Below are 20,918 nucleotides of genomic sequence, written 5' to 3'. Positions count from 1 at the left end.
AATTGAAGAAGGGACTCAGGGGTAAAAAAACGTTACAATAACAAGCCTCTGGGGAGCTAATAGGATTACTGATAAAAAATACATACTTTCCAGGTATATTATGGACAGGGCATAAGAGGGAACTCTAGAAACGTTAAGGACATGCAAAGAGTTGCCTGGGCCATTAACATCTACAGTCAATTGACCAAAATCCTATTCATAACCTATGTAATATTTCATGGTGCAAATTCAAACAAGCTAAGCAAGATGGCACTACTTATTCCCACAAGCATATTCTACCTGAAGCTTTCATGAATGTAGAAAACCTACTTTTATTGTTCTGGCCAATCCATATTTGTTAGAGAAGTGTGTGCATGGCAGAACACAGAATCCTAATGAAAGTTATTCAAAAGAGAAGTCCCAAAACTGTATTTGTCTCTTGAGATGTGGTGAAAATAGTAGCATAAGATGCAAGTTTAGTGCTCAACAATGGAAACGCGAGGAGGATAGGGACTTTGAAGAGAATGGGACTGCAGCCAGAAGCTTTCGCAGTAACAATAACAAAACGACAGAGATGACAGGCAAATTGCTACAGTTGAATACACAATGATGAAATAAGAAACGAAGAGGCATTGAAGGAGAAAGTGAAGGAGAAAACAACTGGAGGATGTAGAGGAAATTCAGAAATATGGTCAATGTCTGCATCAACTAATTAGACGAACGGAAAGACAATATGAACAATCTCAAATCTTTGATTCAATTTCTACGTAACTTACATTTTTGGAAGATTGATCTACCTTTCATACTACATATTTCAAGATAAAAGAATGGAACCTGCTATGCTTCCATTATTATAAATTACTTCCCGGAAATAAAACATTTTAGAGAAAATATTTCGGATTGTATTGGGTAACAACTCAGGATATTTATTCCAAATTTAGTCCGTCAAATTGGACTTGCTCTAAAAAATAAAAGTAAATAACATATCAAACCTTCATTCTAATCTCCAAATTATTCTTCAAATGTTATGTGCCAAATTTGGTAACTTAGATTTTTGTGGTTTCCTAAACAGGGTATATGTTTCAGAGTTCAAATATTCCAAGCATAGGAACAATTTAAGAGATCACCATAAAAATTAACAAACATATGCCCAGAACACTGATGTCCATGCATATCAAATTCTATAACAATATTTTGAAACTCAGGCAGTTAAAATAATCGATGTAATGAAGTGCAATTTTGCACACGTCCGCCCTTAATCACAGGATTTTGCATGTTCATGAGCATGTGTTGCCAGTCAAAGAATAAACCTCGTAGCAAGCTCAATACCGCATTGGTCAATATATATCGACGCTCTAAATATGTTTAAGCACGTGTTGGCGAAGCTTATACTTTCGATAAAACGTCTTAGCACATTGAGCACAGGCAAAAGCTTTGTATGAGTGAGCAGGTGTTTTTGAAGTGTACATTCTGAGAGAGATTCCTGCCACATTGAGGACATCAATGACGACGAACATGAGTACGATTGTGTTTCCGCAGGGTCGATTTTCGAGCGAATTTCTTATCACATTGCTCACAGGAGTATTGTCTATCTCCAGTATGGATGGTGAGGTGGTCCTGTAGGACAGCTTTGTTAGAAAATTTACGACCACAGTGGTCACAAGAAAATTGACGTTCACCAGTGTGGGTAGGTAGGTGTCGGATAATTTGGGACCTTGTTGAAAACTTCCGAGCACATTGGTCACAGGAATAGGGACGCTCTCCGGTATGCGTCAGCATATGCACTTGGAGGTGCGACTTCAATATGAAACGCTTACTGCACTGAACACAGAAATGGGAGCGCTCACCGGTATGTGTAAGAATGTGTTTCGTAAGGCTCGACTTATGGGAAAACTTCTTATTACATTGTTTACAGGAATGTCGTCGGTCCCAGGTGTGGATAAGGAGGTGTTCCTGAAGTCCATGTTTGGTAATAAAGTCACTGCTGCATATATCACAGGAATACCGACGCTCACCAGTATGTTTAAGAAGGTGTCGTCCTAGACCAGACTTGGTAGAATACTTCTTACCGCATTGAATACAGGAATTAGGACGCTCGCTAGTATGTGTAAACATGTGTTGTCGAGGAAGTCTCTTATTCGGAGCGACGTTCTCAAGTCTAAAAAAAAAATACAGAAAAAAAAAGTTATTACGTTTTCCAAGTAAGATAACTAAATCAAACACAGTAAGCTGAAGCAAACGCTATGTATGTACCAGTTTTTTCATTTCATATTAAAAGGTATTCATATTACAAGGTAATAAATAAGACACCAAATATCAATAATTTCAGATAAATGCCCCAACAGATAATCCATAATAACTTTCATTTGCGAAAGCGGATGTATTACTTCCCAAATAACCACAGCACATACGAGCAAATCAAGAGAGTTCAGAATGGTAGCAATGACTGTGGGAATGCTACTCTTAGTGATTTCCTTCCATGCTTTATTCTGATTTATTTGTAACTGAAACTCATCACATTTAGGGTGCAAACAATACCTAATGTTTTAATAGCTATATCATCAGTGATGCTAGAAGTTGACATGATTTCCCTATCATCTACAGGATATTGGCAAGGGCTTCTGGACAATTTGATATCCACTTTCTGAGATGCACAGGTACCATGAAGCACAGAACAAAGTTCTGAGTTAGCTCCTTAACTTCTTCAACTGAGCTAGTACCAGTCAATGTGTCATCAATGTAAAAGGAAGAGGATGCATGTTGAGCTAGAAATCTCATAGCAAGAAAGGGGGCAGAACTTATAACAATAGTAACAATGATCGCACAATCAGAGAATTCATGCCACACAATTATCAGACGACTCCTGCTGTCGGGATGTATTAACCCTGCAGTGCCCACACGCGGACTCATAGTCCGCACGCTGTTATTTTTATCTGTAAAGATGTCAAAAACGGTACCTTTATAATAATAAACATGTTATAATATAATTTATGTGCAACAGCTTTATATGTATTGAAAAGGTGGATTCCATTATACTAAATTACTTTTGTGATTCTCAGTTCAATACGGAACGGCCACGAAGTTCTTAACTTTAGATGACACAGCTTACGAGGCAAAATCAAGGGCCCATCATTACATGGGACTTAAAATCAAGGTCGCAATATTGGGCAAGGATAGAGATTTTCTAAAGCAGTGTGTAATACACAATTAACACCAAATTTCCTCAAAACTAACGCAAAAAACATCGGAATAGTCCCCAACATACAAAGACTCAAATTAAAGTAAACAAAATCTGTCTAAAAATGAAATTAAATTTTGTATAAGAAGAAAACCTAGTTCTTAATAACCGACTTTACGCGACTCACCTTGAAGGATCTTGCTTGCTGAAAGGCGCTCAATGGATCTGTCTCAGACCCAAGTTAATAACAGATTATTTGAGGTCTTATCTATGAAACAGCTTACGGTACCTTCGAGAGGAAACTTAGTACACTCAAAAATAACTTAGCATTTAATCACGACATTGCAAGAGTAACCAAAAAATTCTCGATCCCTCACAACCTCATTGATCACTTTCATCCCCCGGTAGTTAACTTATCAAAAACACAACCAAATGATTTAGAAAACGCAATCCTTGCAAAAGACTCTAAACACAACTGGCCTAATTTTAATAAAGTGAACATAGCTTCCAACTTAGTCACAGAATCAGAAGTCATCATTAAGAACATGCCTCTAGATTTATAAGAGGAAGTAAGACTAGACGTAAAAAGGAAATTGAGTAAAATACACACCTCCGAAAATGAAATGACAACCCCTAATAATAATAATAATAATAATAGAAGTTCTTTCGTTGAACGGGAATAGGTCCTTAAGCTTAAAAAGAAAATTAAGGATAAAAGTCTCATCACTAAAGCGGACACAGGGAATACAACTGTCATTATGGACAAAGACGGGTACATGAATGAAACAAGATACTTTAATTATAGCTCCTTTATTATAGTGAAGAAAGATCCTACCCAGCAAATTCAACGTCATTTAAAACAAAACCTAAAAAACTTCTCGTCTCTTTTCACTGATCAGGAAAAAGCAAAACATTGCAAAGTAAATCCAGGTCTGCCCACTGCCAATGCATTCCCTAAGATCCACAAGGCCGGTACCCCCATCAGCCCAGTTATTAACTGTAGGCCTAGCCCACTTTATAAACTTTCTCAGTTCATTCAGAAATTCTTAAAGAATAACTACAGGTTTATGTCAAATCTGTAAACAACACTATAGATCTGATCAGGAAATTAGATAACTTTGAAATACAACCTGATTATTGCATCCACTCGTTCGACATTACTAATATGTGTCCAAGTACTAACCCCAAAAAATTAATTCCCATCATTGAAGAAAATCTAAATACACACAGTTCCCTAAGCAAACTTGAGATACAAGACTTCATGAATGTCCTGATATTAGTCAATAATAACTTGTTTATCTCTGACAGCATCATATATCAACAGCATGGACTAGAATGGGGTCACCGGCCTCGAGGATCTTAGCGGAAGTATGTCCAGATTTCTTAAACATACAATAATTGACAACAATGACACTTTTTCTAATATTCTATTTTGGTCTAGATACGTCGATGATACTTTGATAATAGTAGACGATAGGACTACTAGTGCTACCTCTACTCTTGACAATCTCAATAATATAGATCCAGATATTAAATTCACCTTCGAGTCGGAATCCAACACACAAATTAACTTCCTAGACCTCACGATAAGCAGGCTCCCACCCTCCCTAACATGCAGTATATATAGAAAACCCACACAATCTGCTACAACCATAAGAAAGGACTCTACACACCCTCACACACGAAAATGCGCTCCTTATAACAGCATGGTCAACCACGCATTTAAAATACCAATGACAAAAAACAAACTTAAAGAAAAAATTAGACACCATCCGTTCCATTGCCAAATTCAATGGATATAACGACTGTTTCATATAAAGAATAATTAAAAAATTCAAGCATCGACTAAATACGTTAGAAAAAGAAAAACCCAACCCTGACACATATTCTACGTTCACTTCCAACGAATACATTTACAGTGTCACCAACATCTTTAAGAAGCATAATGTCAACATATCCTTTCGTACCAACATTAGGAATATTGAAATAATACACAACTATAAAACATTCTCGAGGTCAGGGGTATACTGGTTTAGCTGCAATAACTGCAATTCCACGTACATACGACAGACCGGACGAAATTTCAAAATTAGGTACACTGAACATGCCAATGCCATTAAATAAATAGGTTTTCGGCAGTGGGCCAACATATGCATGACGCGAAACATATTTTTACCACCATAGAACAAGACTTGGAGATTCTCAGAACATTAGGAAAAGGCCCTCTCCTAGATGTCACCGCAAATTGCTTCATACACCTTGATCAGTTTTTCAAACCCTATTTAAACTTAGATGAAATTTCTAAGCAACCCAAGGTTCTCTACTACTTGCTTATTACGGTTCTTAAAGACGTTAAGTTTACGAAAAAGCATTAGATCTTCCACGCATTACATAACACATTACGTTGCTGTCCGCACTGCATAGCCCTCAAGACCCATCCCCAACACCTCGCACGCAGGCGTTTCCTCTCCAAGTCCCTCCCTTCAATTCCTCCCCTCTGCCAACTGCCTCTATCCACAAACCTGCTCCAGTTGTCAACTCCTTTCCATAGAGTAAACTTCGTGACACGCTGCTGCAATGTGAGTTCCTTCCTATACCTTTGCTTCATTTGACTTGCTCTATACAGAACTCCACATTAAAATCAAGCTCTCCGTTTTCTCTAGGCTCCAGATCTGCGTGTACTGAGGAAATTCGCTCCTACATAGCATCCTAGGACCCACATGTACACCAAAAACCGCCTTCCGACGCACAGAGTATATCTTTAAAATAAGAAAACCATGACACCAACAGTGCTCAGATTTTTCCTCAGTGCCATAATTTTCTATCAATAAGATACTTATCAAGATCCTAACGTGTTCATAAAGTTTAATCATACCAAAGCACAACTTACAGAAAGTGCCTCAACTCATGTACCAAAATAATACACGACTATTAAGCCACCAACGCTTATATCCTCCGATATTTTATATGAACTATTTTAAATGTGTCATTATAAGAATTTGAACTAGCATGTGTGTATTGTTGCTATACGTGAATTTATTCTCTTGCTTGGTTTTACGTAAGGCTGATGATGACATTGTAAACATGTCAAGACCGGTACCTTTATAATAATAATAATGTTGTAATATAATTTAAGTGCAACAGATTTTGTTTTGTACGTAAATCACTCACTTGATTAAATAACAACATTTATTACACTTACGACACTTATATAACACATTATAATACTGAGTATTGATGGGCAGATGCCCTCGATAACAGTCAGTCACATGTTCCCGTGTCCTCCCGCTCGAGGCACCCAAGCATAACAGTCTCTCATCCGCTTCCATCCACACGACTTCCGGCTGAGGGCCATCAAAATAAGGGTGCTGCTCAAGGTAACTACACTGTTAGGTAGGCTACTCCGGACGTTGAAGCTCCCATTGGCTGGAGCGCTATGACGTCACGCGGTATGAACGACAGCGAGTAAGATACACAGTCGCTGTACAGCAAGCCTGTCAATTCTCGCGCCTGTGAAACATCTTCCGAATCTTTCATCATATAATAATCTGGTTTACTCCGATTCGATAAGTAACGGTATTTCCAATAGATTTAAAAACAAGATGTGTGAAAATGCGTTAAATTTTATTACATGCTGAGTAGGCAGAACATCAACTATCAAATAAAATATTGCCATGCAACTCAAAATGATTAATTCCTTTCCTGATGAAGTAAACATTTAGATCAAATGGCGTAGGAAAATATGCATCATGTGTCTGTTAGGTCATTAGCCCAAAGGCTGGTTGGATCCTGAAATAGCACCACCAAAGGTTATGCGGTTATAAGGAAACCCCAAAACCAATGGCAGCAACAAAATGAGGCGTACTGGGCAAGATGAGGAGTGAGGTAGTTTGCCATTGCTTTCCTCACTGGGTAATTAATTTGATTCCGTGTGGCTATTTCTAGCCGAGTGCAGCCCTTGGAAGGCAGACCCTCCGATGAGGGTGGGCGGCATCTGCCATGTGTAGGTAACTGCGTGTTATTGTGATGGAGGATAGTGTTATGTGTGGTCTGTGAGTTGCAGGGATGTTGGGGACAGCACAAACACCCAGCCCCCGGGCCATTGGAATTAACCAATGAAGGTTAAAATCCCCGACCCGGCCGGGAATCGAACCTGGGACCCTCTGAACCGAAGGCCAGTACCCTGACCATTCAGCCAACGAGTCGGACACCTCACTGGGTAAGAAAGTACTATTGCAGCACGACCGACCCTATGAGCAGCACCTTTCATAACACTCAGATGTACTAGTCATGCTCTGAATGTCATCACTCAGCACTACCCATACCCCAGCAACTTCCATATTGTCACAGCCATGGATGTTGACGGGGTCTTCGGTGGAAGCTACACTTTACTCTGGCCTGTGCCAATAGATGGATGCAAAAGTACTGCATCCATCAAGAAATGATAGCAGGCAGATATGCATCATATCGACATCTTTATAGAATTATATTTAAGTATTAAACTTACGTGTCAGGAGACTTAATTAGTTGATGAACCAGCCCAAATCTTAGCCTTCTTACTGGCATATTTTTTCAGTGCTAACTCCTTACTCTTTGCATTTAAATGCCGTATCCTAATAAATGTCCTGGTCCTTACGTAGAGACAAATTATTTTGTAATGGAATACTGGAAATTTTGACTTAATAATAGAAATAAGAGTTTTCATTACGTTTTTGCATCTGGATACAATCTGACCGTGAAACACACCAAATGTAATTCCGAACTGGGCTATGTTTTTCAACCACTGATGACTGGGATGTGTGAGGCCCCCTTTTGAAATAACCGAGATCCAGTTAAATTTTCATTCATCATTTATATCTGACACCTTTTTACCGTACGACTTGTAATAATGGAGATATTGAAGAGTTTATTACAAAGTGTATCAACAACCAAACATTGCTGACGAGGAAGTATTGTTAGTAGCAAACTAACTGGCTATGATGGTTGTTGTCGGAATTGTCTTTATAATATGCAAAATAATAATAACGTTATTTGTGTTACATCTCACTAACAACACTTACGGTTTTCTGAGACTCGAGGTGCCGTAATTTTGTCGCACGGGAGTTCTTTTACCTGCCGACATTTATAGCACCACACACGTTTCCATAGTATGTTGACTGCATTTTCATCAGTACAGTGGTTCTACTTCAGATACTGACAACACGAACACGTAGTGGACTACTATAATATTATTATGTGCTAATAGCCGGGCTGAGTAGCAACTCAGATGGTAGAGCGCTGGCCTTCTTAGCCCAACTAGGTAGGTTCGATCCTGTCTCATTCCGATAGTGAAGGTGCTCAAATTCATAGTTAGTGGGACGTAAAATCCAATAACATTAACATTATTATGTGCTAATAACATATATTTCTGAATATATTTCGAAGCTCGTGAAATAATACAGTATCCCTGATCCGATATACCGTAAATACGAAGAGACAAAATGGTCGAACGGTCGGTCACTTGCTTTCTTGGCTTACGCTGCCTGAACCGTCAAGGATAGACCCCAAGTGTAAGCGTACGAAATGTAGAGCATATAAACCTCTACAAAAATGTCCGCGATGGTATATACCTATTTCCAACCGGTTGCCGTGTAGAAGCGATTTTATGCTAGAGTCCGAGGTAAAATAATTTAGCTCCTTAAAATTAAATAAATATTTCGATATTATCCTCGAATTCCTCATCGAAATAAGTTGTTTGACCTCCTCGAGTATTTTATAAGGATTGCAATAACCTTGTCAGGACATTATTTGCATGAATGGTTCAGAAGTTATGACCATTTTAGACTGTAGAAGTAACACGTGTTAGCAGGACGGGCGAGTGCTGTTTTCACATCCCATGACGTCACGCAGAAAGCGGCCAGGGAGAGAAACAAGTGAGCGCGATGCGGGAAGACAACCCCCTGGGTGCTATCTGTCCTAAAGTGGTAGCGAGTAACTTAGTGGTCTAGCCTTAGCTAGGCCGGAACATGCTCCCCACCATTGAATCACCGTGATTCAACCGAATTAAATTGTATGATATGAGAGTTCAGTTCACAGGCACTGAGTTCATGTTCAGTAACCAAATGAGTTGATTATTCAACAAAGCATACATATAAACATAGGCAAACAGCAACACAACACTGTTAACAGAAGGTACTAAGTAGGTTGACTGTGTCCTCAACCATTATTATGCACTATGAATTAAGCACACTATAAGTTTCGCAGTTCAAATCACACACAACACCATAATTACACTCTGAAATAAACAAAGAAAAATTATTCACATGAAACACATTATGTTTTAGCCACAACGATCCTGGTTAGTGTTCAATAGGTAATGGAATTAACTTCTGAACGGGTCGTTTAAAAAGACCACTGGTTGTTCTGATAGTAGCCACTCGTGCAAGTCCATCCTTCCCAGGGTGAACAGTCTCCACTACAGCCATCTTCCAACAGAGAGGAGGAAGAATGTCCTCCTTCAGAAGAACAACTGTTCCAGTAGCTACGTTCTCCTTGGGACAGGTCCATTTCTTCCTCTCCTGCAGTGAGTTCAGGTAATCGGCAGACCACCTCTTCCACAACTGTTGCTGCATTGACTGGATACGTTGCCATTGAGACAATCTGTCGATGGGCAGGTCAGTAATGTCAGGATCAGGAATGGTTGTAAGGGGACATCATTTAGGAAGTGAGCAGGTGATAAATAATTAAGGTCACTGGGGTCATTGGATAAGGCAGATAGGGGGCGAGAATTAAGACAGGCTTCTGTCTGTGCAGTAAGGGTACATAGCTCCTCAAATGTCAGTAGAGCATTACCCGCAACTCTTCTCAAGTGGTACTTCATGGACTTGACAGCTGCTTCTCACAATCCGCCAAAGTGTGGAGAGCTGGGAAGTATAAAGTGCCACTTGATGCCTTCCATCGCTAATGAATTCCTTACCTCGTCACAAAGGCTGGTTGGAAGGAATAGTTTTCGAAGATCCTGCATTCTTCTGTTGGCATTAATGAAGTTAGTCCCATTATCACTATAGATGATGGAGTATTTCCCACGTCGAGCTATGAATCTCCTCAGGGCTGCCATAAAGGCATCAGTAGAGAGGTCACTCACCACCTCCAGGTGAAGAGCCTTGGTAGCCAGACAGATGAACAACGCAATGTAGCTCTTCGTTGTCTGTTTGCTTCTCACATTTCCCCTCTTGACGAAGAAAGGACCAGCATAATCAGTTCCTACATTAAGAAATGGGCGACACTGTTGCACTCTGGTAACAGGGAGCTGTCCCATCAGCTGTTCACCTATTGACGCCTTGAATCTAAAACAGGTCAGGCACTCGGAGCGGTTTTACAATAAAGGCTGTCAGTTCCCTCTTAGCAGTGATAGTGTGCAGTTGAGTGGACAGTCGCTGTGACGAGGTAGCGTGGACGGTATTGAGTAGTGATTCTACGAGTGTAATTCGTACGTTATGGGGGAGCAAAGTGGTGGTGCGGAGTCTCCTGATCCTTCAACCCTCACAGTTGCTCGGGAAGAGACAGTTCAAATGGATCAGGATGAGGATGATAGTTCAAGTGAGAATAGTGGTACAGTGAGTAAATCGAATACAGCAAATGCGGCTGTGAATAAGGAGACTGACGCTTCGATTTCGAAGACTGAGTCGCAGGAACTTTACCCCAGTACTCATTATGGACCCTTCATTATTTTTGTGGAGTCCACAGCAACAGGCCATGTCGGTAACATGCATCCTATGACCTTGGGTAGAATTTTCTATGAGAAAAATATTCCAGGAATAAAATCAGTGGCCCGCAAGGGACGAAATAGGGTACACATAGAATTTGTTTATGCCGTACAGGCAAATTCATTTTTGAAACACCCTTTATTAGTTGAGCTTAAGCTACGGGCATACATACCGAGCTCTAATGTATTGCGGGTAGGAGTTATCAGGGGAGCAGAGAAGACCTTGAACGAGGATGCTATATTAAAGCAATTAAAGTCTACTGCTGCTATAAAATCTGTAAAGCATTTGAACCGTAGAATTGTTAACGAGGAAGGAACTCAGTATGTCCCTACTGGATCTATAAAAGTGGTTTTTCGTGCGCAGAAACTTCCACAGTACGTGTCATTATATCAGGTGCATTCAGAGGTAGAGCCAAATGTTTTTGCTCCCATCCTCTGTAAAAAATGCCAATGGTACGGTCACGTTGATAAGCATTGCAGAGCGACAAGTCCAAGGTGTGGGAAATGTGCATTGCACCATACTACGGCGAACTGTATGGAAACTTTCCTGCAATGCGTGCATTGTCGTGGCACCCATTCAACTGGAAATGTTGACTGTCCAGCTCACCAACAGAAAGTCCACATTAAAAAGATCATGAGCAATCAGAACTTATCGTTCAAGGACGCTATACAGAAAGTTCAACCTAGTGAATATAATGTAGTAGACAATTCCCAAAATTTTCCCCCTTTAACTGGGGAGGAGCAGACTCCTACACAGTCGAATCCCCGTAAGAGAAAATTTACACAAGTAATTTTAAAATCACCGAGACCAGTACCAGCCCCAGGATATGATAAGGATGGTTATCAAAATTTGGTTCGAGAGATTCCCCGCATGGAGATGGCAGCTTCAAGAGTTACACCTGTTTCCAATGGCGCAAGCCGGCGGATGGAGGCACCTTTGGACGAACCTGTTGCCACGAGTAGCGCCTCAATGGCGCAACCGCTTTCGTCATTTCATAGGCAAAGAGAGTATCTTCAAAGTGGTTTTTATCAATCTATTCAGCAATTGGTGCAATTATTGGGTGATCACCCCGCGTTAGCTCATAATGTATTCCAGTTAAGGGACAAGGTTTGCAGTTTCATTCAATTCTATGATCAGAATCACTCAATGGAACGCTAGAAGTCTCATGAACAAGCGTCATGAGCTATTTAAATTAATACAGGAAACAGTACCTCACTTTTTAGCCATACAAGAAACTTGGTTTAATCTTGAGACTCGCATTGCGTATCATAATTACAAAGTTTTACGTAATGATGGACCCGGTTACGGTGGGGTTGCCTTTTTGGTCCACTCGTCCGTGACATATAGCATTCATTCGAATATTCAGGCCATACGCCATACATATGTTATAGGATTATATTATATGCATATTTTACTTGTGAATATCTACTGTCCTCCTGAAGTTTCCATTAATGAGAGACAATGGAACCAATTCTTTCAACAATTTACTACCGAACCATATGTTTTTATTTTTGGGGATTTTAATCTTCATCACACACTGTGGGGAGGAAATTTGGATACACTTCAAGGTACACAGTTCCTTAGTGCAGTAAATAACCATGCCCTTGCTATTTTGAATGATGGCTCTCCTACGCGTTTGACTGCGCCTTCTGTCCCTCCTAGCGCAGTAAATTTAACATTGTGTAAGCGAAATATGGTGTCTATCACTACATGGCATACGTTGAGTGATACTTATTCCAGTGATCATTTCCCTATTGTTATTTCTTATGGTGTAGGCAGACCCATTTCTCCACCGCAGCACACTTTTCAAAATAACATGATTCGATCTTTGAGGAGATTTAAACCGCAAATATATACCGCTTACATTGAGGATGCGTTACAAAAAATACCGGAAAATATTTTTTCATATCAAACTTTACTGCAGATTTTAACAGATTATATTAATCTTCACCACCCCATCATCGTTTCACCCCCTTTATCTTCTATTAAACCTGTGCGTGTTAAGTGGTGGGATGAGGAATGTCATTTGCTGATTCAAACCCGCAAAGTACTTTTTCGACAATATAGGCAGCAAGCAACACCTGAAAATTACTTCCGGCTCAAACGACACATAGCACAAACTCGCAGAATTTTCCACCAAAAACGTCGTGTCACTTGGAGGGAGTTTATATCGTCCTTCACGCGTCAGGTTCCAATTGCAGACTTGTGGAATGCCATCAGGGCAATCACAAGAGTTACGCAGCACTCCCCTGCCAAGACCATCCCAGGTCAAGTATTATCAGATTTTCTTGTTAGAGAGACGCCAGATTTTGTTGTACCACAGTATGTTCATTCACAAGACGCACGTTTTTCCGTATTGCTACAACCCTGCGATTATCAGGAATTAGAGGCAGTACTCCAATCGTGCTCAAATTCCTCCCCAGGTCCAGATAATGTATCATATCAAATGCTCAAATTATTACCTATTAGAGCAAAGAAGACATTATTAAACAGGTATAATGATATTTTTCGCAATTATAGTACACCGGTTAGTTCGAATGATTTTTTTCTGATTCCCATTCTTAAAAATAAGCAGTTACCCACTGAGGTTAGTAATTATCGCGGTATAGTACTCGGTTCGTGCCTCCGTATAAAGTCCTTCTAAAGATCTTACTTCGAAGAATCATATGGGTATTAGAATACTATAACTTGACGCCTCGATATCAATACGCAGTACATCTGATGCATTTAATAGTTTTGTTATCGATTTGCTATTAGCTCGTCATAGAAAACATAGTACCATAGCGGTTTTCCTTGATATTCAACGGGCTTATGATTCCGTACCTTTGAACATATTATGGGAAAAACTTGCAACTCTTAAGATTCCTGAGGGATTTATCATCATTCTCAGACAACTTCTGACTTATCGAACTTCTTTTTCTTCTTCTTCTTCTTTTCTAGCCTATTTCAATCCACTGCTGGATATAGGCCTCTTCCACGTGCTTCCATCGTCTTCGGTCTTGAGCCACTTGGAACCAGCGTGTTCCAGCCAACAGCTTTATGTCGTCGAGCCATCTCTTCAGGGGTCTTCCAATGCCTCTCTTGTGTCCCCATGATCTCCAGTGAACAATCCTAGAGGTCCACCTGTTGTAGTCTTGTCGAGCTACGTGTCCTACCCATTGCCATTTTAGTTTTGCTACTATCTCTAGGATGTCTGTTACATTAGTTCTTCTCCTGATGTCCTCTGAACGGATCTTATCCCTAAGGCTGATCCCTAGCATCTGTCGCTCCATGGCTCGTTGTGTTCGCTGAAGCTTGCGAGCACTTTCCTTCGTCAGAGTCATCGTTTCCAGACCGTAAGTTGTAACTGGCAGCACGCACGTGTTATAAACCTTGGTCTTCAGGTTAATTGGAACATCCTTGTTAGTGAGGATGAATCTTAGTTTTCGGAATGCACTCCAACTCATACCTATTCTGCGAGGAATTTCTGCACGTTGGTTGTCTTTTCCAAGTTTTATCTTGTGTCCAAGATAGATGTACTCATCGACAGCTTCTATATATTGGTTTCCCGTTTTAAGTGGTCGACTCTCTGGGCTTAGTATTTTCGTTTTATTAATGTTCATTTCCAAACCAATCTTAGCAGAATCAGTTTTTAATTCTTGGATCATGCTTTCTAGCTCATCTAGATTTTCACTTATGAGCACAATGTCATCGGCAAAACGCAGGTGGTTCAAATATACCCCGTTGATTTTTATTCCTTTATTATCCCAATGAAGGGTTTTGAATACATCTTCCAAGGCAAGGGTAAACAGCTTTGGAGAGATTGTGTCACCTTGTCGAACTCCTTTGCCAACTGGGATTTTATTGGTGATGAGGTCTTCGTCCACTCTGACTACCATTGTTGCTTGATCATAAATGTTTTCCAGAAGCTTTATATACCTTGAGTTTATCATGGCATTTTGAAGTGCCTTCATGATTGCCCAGATCTCCACTGAGTCAAAAGCTTTTTTATAATCAATGAAGGCCAGATGAATCTTGATGTTGTACTCAGTGGTTTTCTCCAGAAGAAGACGAATAGTCTGGATGTGTTCAACAGTTGAGAAGCCTTTACGAAATCCCGCTTGCTCGGCAGGTTGATAAAAATCCAGTTCTCTTGTGAGGCGGTTGGTTACAATTTTAGTCAGGAGCTTATAAAGGTGTGATAACAAACTCACAGGACGATAGTTCTCTAAATTTTCCTTATCACCTTTCTTGAAGAGAAGTATCACTTCAGCATTTTTCCAATTTTCTGGTATTCTTCCAGAGTTAATACACTTGTTCATGAGTATTCTCACGGCTTCTAGCAGATCTCTTCCACCTAATTTCAGCATTTCATTCGTTATTTTATCCTCCCCAGGGGATTTTTTATTCCTTAGTTGTTTAAGAGCACTTTCAATCTCAGCAGTGGTTACTTCCGGTGTTACTTCATGTGTATAATTCTGGGCTAGTTGTTCATCACTGGATGGTTTATTAATGGTTGATGTATACAGCTTGTAGTAGAAATCTCTAATAACTTCAGTAATCGTTTGCCTATCTGTGACTATTTCTCCATTTTGGTTCTTAAGTTTTGTAATTTTTGGTCTTCCTGTAGACATGCTGTTCTTTAAAATCTTCATGTTTTTATTTTCTTCAATTGTCTGTATGATCATGTTATTATTAAATTTCCTTAGATCTTTTCTTATTTCCTTGCGAATGGTCTTGTTAAGATTTTTGTATTCTGCTGTATCCCTGTCCATTGTCTTCCTGTCCTTAATGAGCTGCATGGTACTGAGTGAAAGTCGGCTCTTCTTATTAGTTTTCTTCAATGGGATCTCCTTTGCTGCATTTTGAATACTGACTGTAATTTTCTCATTAAGTTCGTTCACGTCCAAGTATTTCAAATCTTCTGTTGGGTTAAGTTTTTTGGTAAGAGCTTGTTGAAATGATGATTGATGTGTTTCTAAGTCCTCTACACTTGGAAAAGTGTACCCCCTTGTCATTTTGGACCGCTCAAGTTTGAGGTCAAATGTAAAGGTTGCTCGAACTAGCCTATGGTCGCTTCCTGTATCAAATCTATTGAGAACAGTAACATCTGTACAATATTTCTTCTTGTTGGTCAGGATAAAATCTATCTCATTCTTGGTTTGTCCATCGGGGCTCTTCCATGTCCATTTTCGTTGGATGGGCTTTTTAAAGAAAGTATTCATGCAATAGAGATTTTCGGCTGTGAGATATTCTAGCAATCTTTCTCCTCTTTCGTTTCGATCGCCTAGTCCATATGTACCAATGTTCTCTGGGTCTCCGATTTCCTTTTGACCCACTTTTGCATTGAAGTCTCCAATGATGATACAGAGTTGTGTCTTTTCTGAATTTTTCGCTTTGGTGATATCTTCATACAGCTGTTCCACTGCCTCTTCGTCAGAAGTACTCGTTGGAGCATAGACATGTATGACTTGTATGGAGAATTTACTATTCAATTTGAGGACGATATATATCACTCTGAAAGAGACACAAATCATCTTGTGTATGAATTCTTTGATATTTTTATTGACAAGAATAGCAACCCCATGTGTAGAAGCATCCCCGTTATTACGTAAGATGACATGACCTGATGGAAGGGTCTCAGCTTTTTCTCCTTGAAGGCGAGTCTCACAAATACCCAGAATATCCCATTTTATGTCATGCAGTTCTTGTTCTAGCCTTTCAAGGTCTTCAGCTAGTCTCATAGTTCTTATGTTGTATGTGGCTATTCTTACTTTTTTAGTCGTTCTTTTCGAATTTGTGCCTCCCCCAGAATCCTTGAGGCAGACTGACGTATTGTCAGTGTGAGATTCTGAGTCTTTCACTCTACTCACCTGGGGTAGTTTCGTTTGAAAATTCGAAGTCATAGGAGTTTATGGAAGGTGTTCGGCAATAAAACACCACGCTTGCCAGACGTGTTGGTGAGTTGTGATTCAGCCGCCCCTAACATGGGGAACAGACGCTGTCGGGGTACCGCCACTAACATGTGGAACCGTCGTGCCCTTTGTGTGTTGTACACGTATTAATCCCCATGTACAGGGCTGCCTCTTCCAACATCTCCGCCGTACCTCAGATTTAAATCGTCACATTATTCAATCCAGCCCCGGCAGGTAAGTAATGGGTTACCACAGGGCGATATTCTGAGTGGTGTTCTTTTCGCTCTTTTCATGAAAGATTTCGAAACGGTCATTCTGCGTCATGCTCGACTACAGGCGTATGCTGACGATTTTTTGCTTTATTATACACATGAAAATATACAGCTCTGTAGACAACATTAGTTTCACGCTTCATGAAGCTAGAACATGGTTAGAGGCCCATGGGTTAAATCTTTGCATAGCGAAATGTCGAGCGATGATATTTACACATCACCGAACCTATGACCGATCACCACTTTCCTTTGATCAGTATGAAATCCCCGTGGTTAGTCACCATAAATATCTTGGGTTATTTATCGATCAGAAACTTACATGGAAACATCATTTTTTATATTTGCGTTCGAAAAGCGAACGGTATATTCAGGTAATACAAGCTGTAACCCGTAGGCAATGGGGGGCAGATCCAGTTGTGGTGCTATCCTTGTACAAAACCACTTTTAGATCGATACTGGACTACGGATGACATATTTTTGACTTGGCATCGTATACTAACTTGAATACTCTTAACATTTGTCAATATAAAGCAATAGGCTCCTGTATTGCAGCTTTAAAGTCCACACCTACCAATGCACTTTTAGTCGAATCCTGCGAAGCTCCCTTACATGTGCGTAGAAAAATACTTGCTACGCAATATTTACTTAAAAAATTTTCTTTAACAAGTCATCCTTTAATTCCGAAGTTACAGTTACTCTCAGAGTATTATTCCTTACGGCGTCAGGGTTTACGAAGATTGCCAGTTCTGTTTCATGCTTTTACTACATTGAAGTCGAAACAGTGTACCTTAATACACAGTGTTAATTTAATGCCCTATACCTTACCCTATCCGGTTTCTTATTATAAGCCTCAAATAATATGGCCTATACGTAATGGCTCCACTAACGTTACTTGTTTGCAGGTGACCGAGATTTGTCCTGTTAAAAGAGTGAAACTTTCCAATATTCCACGAAGCATAAACATTTTTACAGATGGAGCAAAGAACATTAATGGAGTTGGGTCCGCTTATTATATACCTTCTCTAAATGTTAAAGAACAATATGGTTTGCCTAGTGATTGTTCGATTTTTAAGGCGGAGCTATTCGCTATACAGCAGGCTTTACCTTTTTGTTCAGCGACAGGGATATACGCGAGTTACAATCTTTACGGATTCGCTGAGTGCATTACAATCTTTGGTTTCGTATGAGTTATCCTATAATTGGTATGTATACAATGTCAAGAGTCTCCTTTATATGCTTGACAACTTCGGTATTTACATAACTTTAGTATGGGTACCAGGTCATCTGGGTATCGTAGGCAATGAAAACGTAGATTGTCTTGCAAAACAAGCTTCTCGTCTTCCTGTTCCGAATACTAACAATATCGTTCCTGCTTCTGATTATGTAGTTGTTATCCGACAAGATGGACGTCAAGAATGGCAGAATTACTGGAGACAAACTGCACAAGTCAAAGGTAACTTCTATTATCATTTACAACCAACACTTTTAGTTAAACCATGGTTTATACGAGGATCATATTCTAGACGCCATATTATTAACATCATTCGGTTACGGTTTAATCATGCCCTTACTCCACAATATAGATCTCGTTTCCATTTAACGCAGGATACAAACTGTTCGTGTGGTACAAATATTATTAATGGCCACTCCAACCACATTTTATTTGAATGTTCCTTATATGCCAACCCCTGTAAAAAACTTATGACTAATCTCAAGCGACTCAAGCAGGTCTTTCCAACCAGTGTTTCTTGTTTGCTCTGTAATCCTACAGTCGAGATTATTAGAGTGCTAAATTTGTTTCTAGATGAAGCCAATATCGTGTTATAATTCTGTCCACAATATATGGTGAGATTTTCTCATGCTTTTGATGGTTCCATTTGAGTGATTCCTCATATCATTAGTGTATTACTTGAGGGTGCTATTTTGGATTATCAGAGTGTGTGAAACTTTAGAAGAAGTGTGATTGCAAGACTGGAAGTTTCCCGTATGAGAACAGTCTGCTCTAGCAAACTAGGGTTATTATGTGATATAGTGAAGAATAGTGTTTTGTGTTTTCTACTTGCAAGATCAAGCATCAATTATTGAACTGAAGTTTTCATTTATACTAGTGTTTTTACATGAGTAAGGGAGTATTGACTGGGTGAAATGTCGTAGACACAGCCCATAAGCATCAGCAAGCAAGCAAGCAAGCAAGCAGGTCAGGCACTTGTGGATGACTCTTCAAACAACTGCCCTAGCCGTGGGAATCCAGATTCTTTCTCTTAATGATGCAATTACTAATTGAGCACCTGCATGTAAAAGCCTAATGTGTTCTGTCATCAAAGCAAGATTTGTGAGAGCATGCTGGGGAGGAAGGATAAGCTGGTGCATAGTGTCATAAGGTAGTTTTGAATGTACTAGTCTTCCTCCTACCCTTAGCATTCCCTTATCATCTAAGAAAGGATGTAAATCTGCAATTGTACTCTTCCTTGAAATGCAGCATTTAGAGTTGAGACTGGCTACCTCTTGAGCATAACACACTTGTTGTCCAATTTTGATACAGGAGTGCAAGGCCATCTGCAGCTCTTGTGCACTTAATATCCCTAACGTCTTGTCTTGAGGATTGGCACTATTGTGAATAAATCGCCAACAATATGCAGTAACTCGAGTCAGTCGGGACAGTGACGAGTACTTCAGCATAAGTTCATCCCCATTTGTACCTATCAACATGACTACAGGAAGTGTGCTACGTGACTCAGGTAGTTCCTCTTCTGCATGGGCCGAGATTGTGTCTGGCCATGATTCAGTGGGCTCAGTTAACCAGGATGGTCCATGCCACCACAGGTTCATATCTTGTAGTTGTCCTGGACCAGCACCTCTGGATATTAAATCTGCTGGATTGCAACTGGTAAGAACGTGTCTCCATTCTGCCTTGTGAGAATATTCTTGAATTGAAGAGACTCGGTTGGCCACAAATGTTATCCAGCGAGTAGCAGGAGATGCGACTCAGGCTAAGACAATGGTGGAGTCCGTCCACAGGTACAACTTGCTCACTGGCAGAGACAAAGCTGGAAGGGTATTGTTTGGGAAATTTTTACCTTTTCTTGTAAATATTTGTGTTGGTACATATATCAAACAGTTGAATGTTAATAAATATGGTGTTCGAAGATACATTCCTAACATTGGTCCTCCGGCCTGGATGTGGATTTCAACGGCAAACTCCATGAACCTGGCAAGTTTTGGTATTTACAAGGTATCAAAGGATATAATCTAATGAAATACTATTACTTACTGCATCAATTTCGTGAAACATGTTGATTTTTGTGTGTTTTCAACGCATTGCCTTGGACATTTCGATTACGACATCTACCGCAGTGTTTACAAACTAACTTGTGCCAAAGAGAATAAGCGACCTGTACAAAACAACGGATTGCACATCGTTATAATGACAAGTAGCGTCATCTAGTGTGACATATGAGAACTATTATCCATGGCACGGAAATTCTACACGGTTACATTCGTGCCACATGATTTAGAAGGCGGAAATTAGACGGAATTGACACGTCGTAAAGACGACACCAATCATTCGTATTAATCTCTACAAATGCAATATGGATCCCGATACAAAGAGAGCTCTAATGAAGAAAAGATCCGTTCTTAAAGCCGGTTTAACACGCATACAAAGCTTTGTGAGCTCAGAACTTGATACGGCAGACGCAACCTTAATCGAAGTAAAACTGAATAGGCTACTTTCTCTTAAGGAAGATTTCAAATACATTCAAACTGAACTCGAGCTAAATGATGACGAAAATATCGATTCACATATCGATTACCACCAGGAATTCGAAAATAATAGCGATCTTCTGGAAGC

The 20,918-nt window shown here is 39.9% G+C and overlaps 1 protein-coding gene across 1 annotated transcript in view; it reads right to left on the bottom strand.

Annotated features, from left to right (window-relative positions):
* Positions 1-896: 896 nt before the first annotated feature.
* The window catches only part of LOC136866917 (gastrula zinc finger protein XlCGF57.1), a 72,358-nt gene continuing 52,336 nt past the window's right edge, over positions 897-20,918 (bottom strand). Inside the window, exon 4 of the mRNA XM_067144013.2 lies at positions 897-2,137. Within this exon, the coding sequence (XP_067000114.2) occupies positions 1,480-2,137 (658 nt within the window). The 3' untranslated portion in view covers positions 897-1,479. The remainder of the gene's footprint in view (positions 2,138-20,918) is intronic.

Source organism: Anabrus simplex, chromosome 3 (genome assembly GCF_040414725.1).
Source record: "Anabrus simplex isolate iqAnaSimp1 chromosome 3, ASM4041472v1, whole genome shotgun sequence".
In the NCBI taxonomy this organism is placed as follows: Eukaryota; Metazoa; Arthropoda; class Insecta; order Orthoptera; family Tettigoniidae; genus Anabrus; species Anabrus simplex.
Note: the sequence above shows the minus strand (reverse complement) of the source record. Positions and strands in the feature narration are given on the sequence as shown.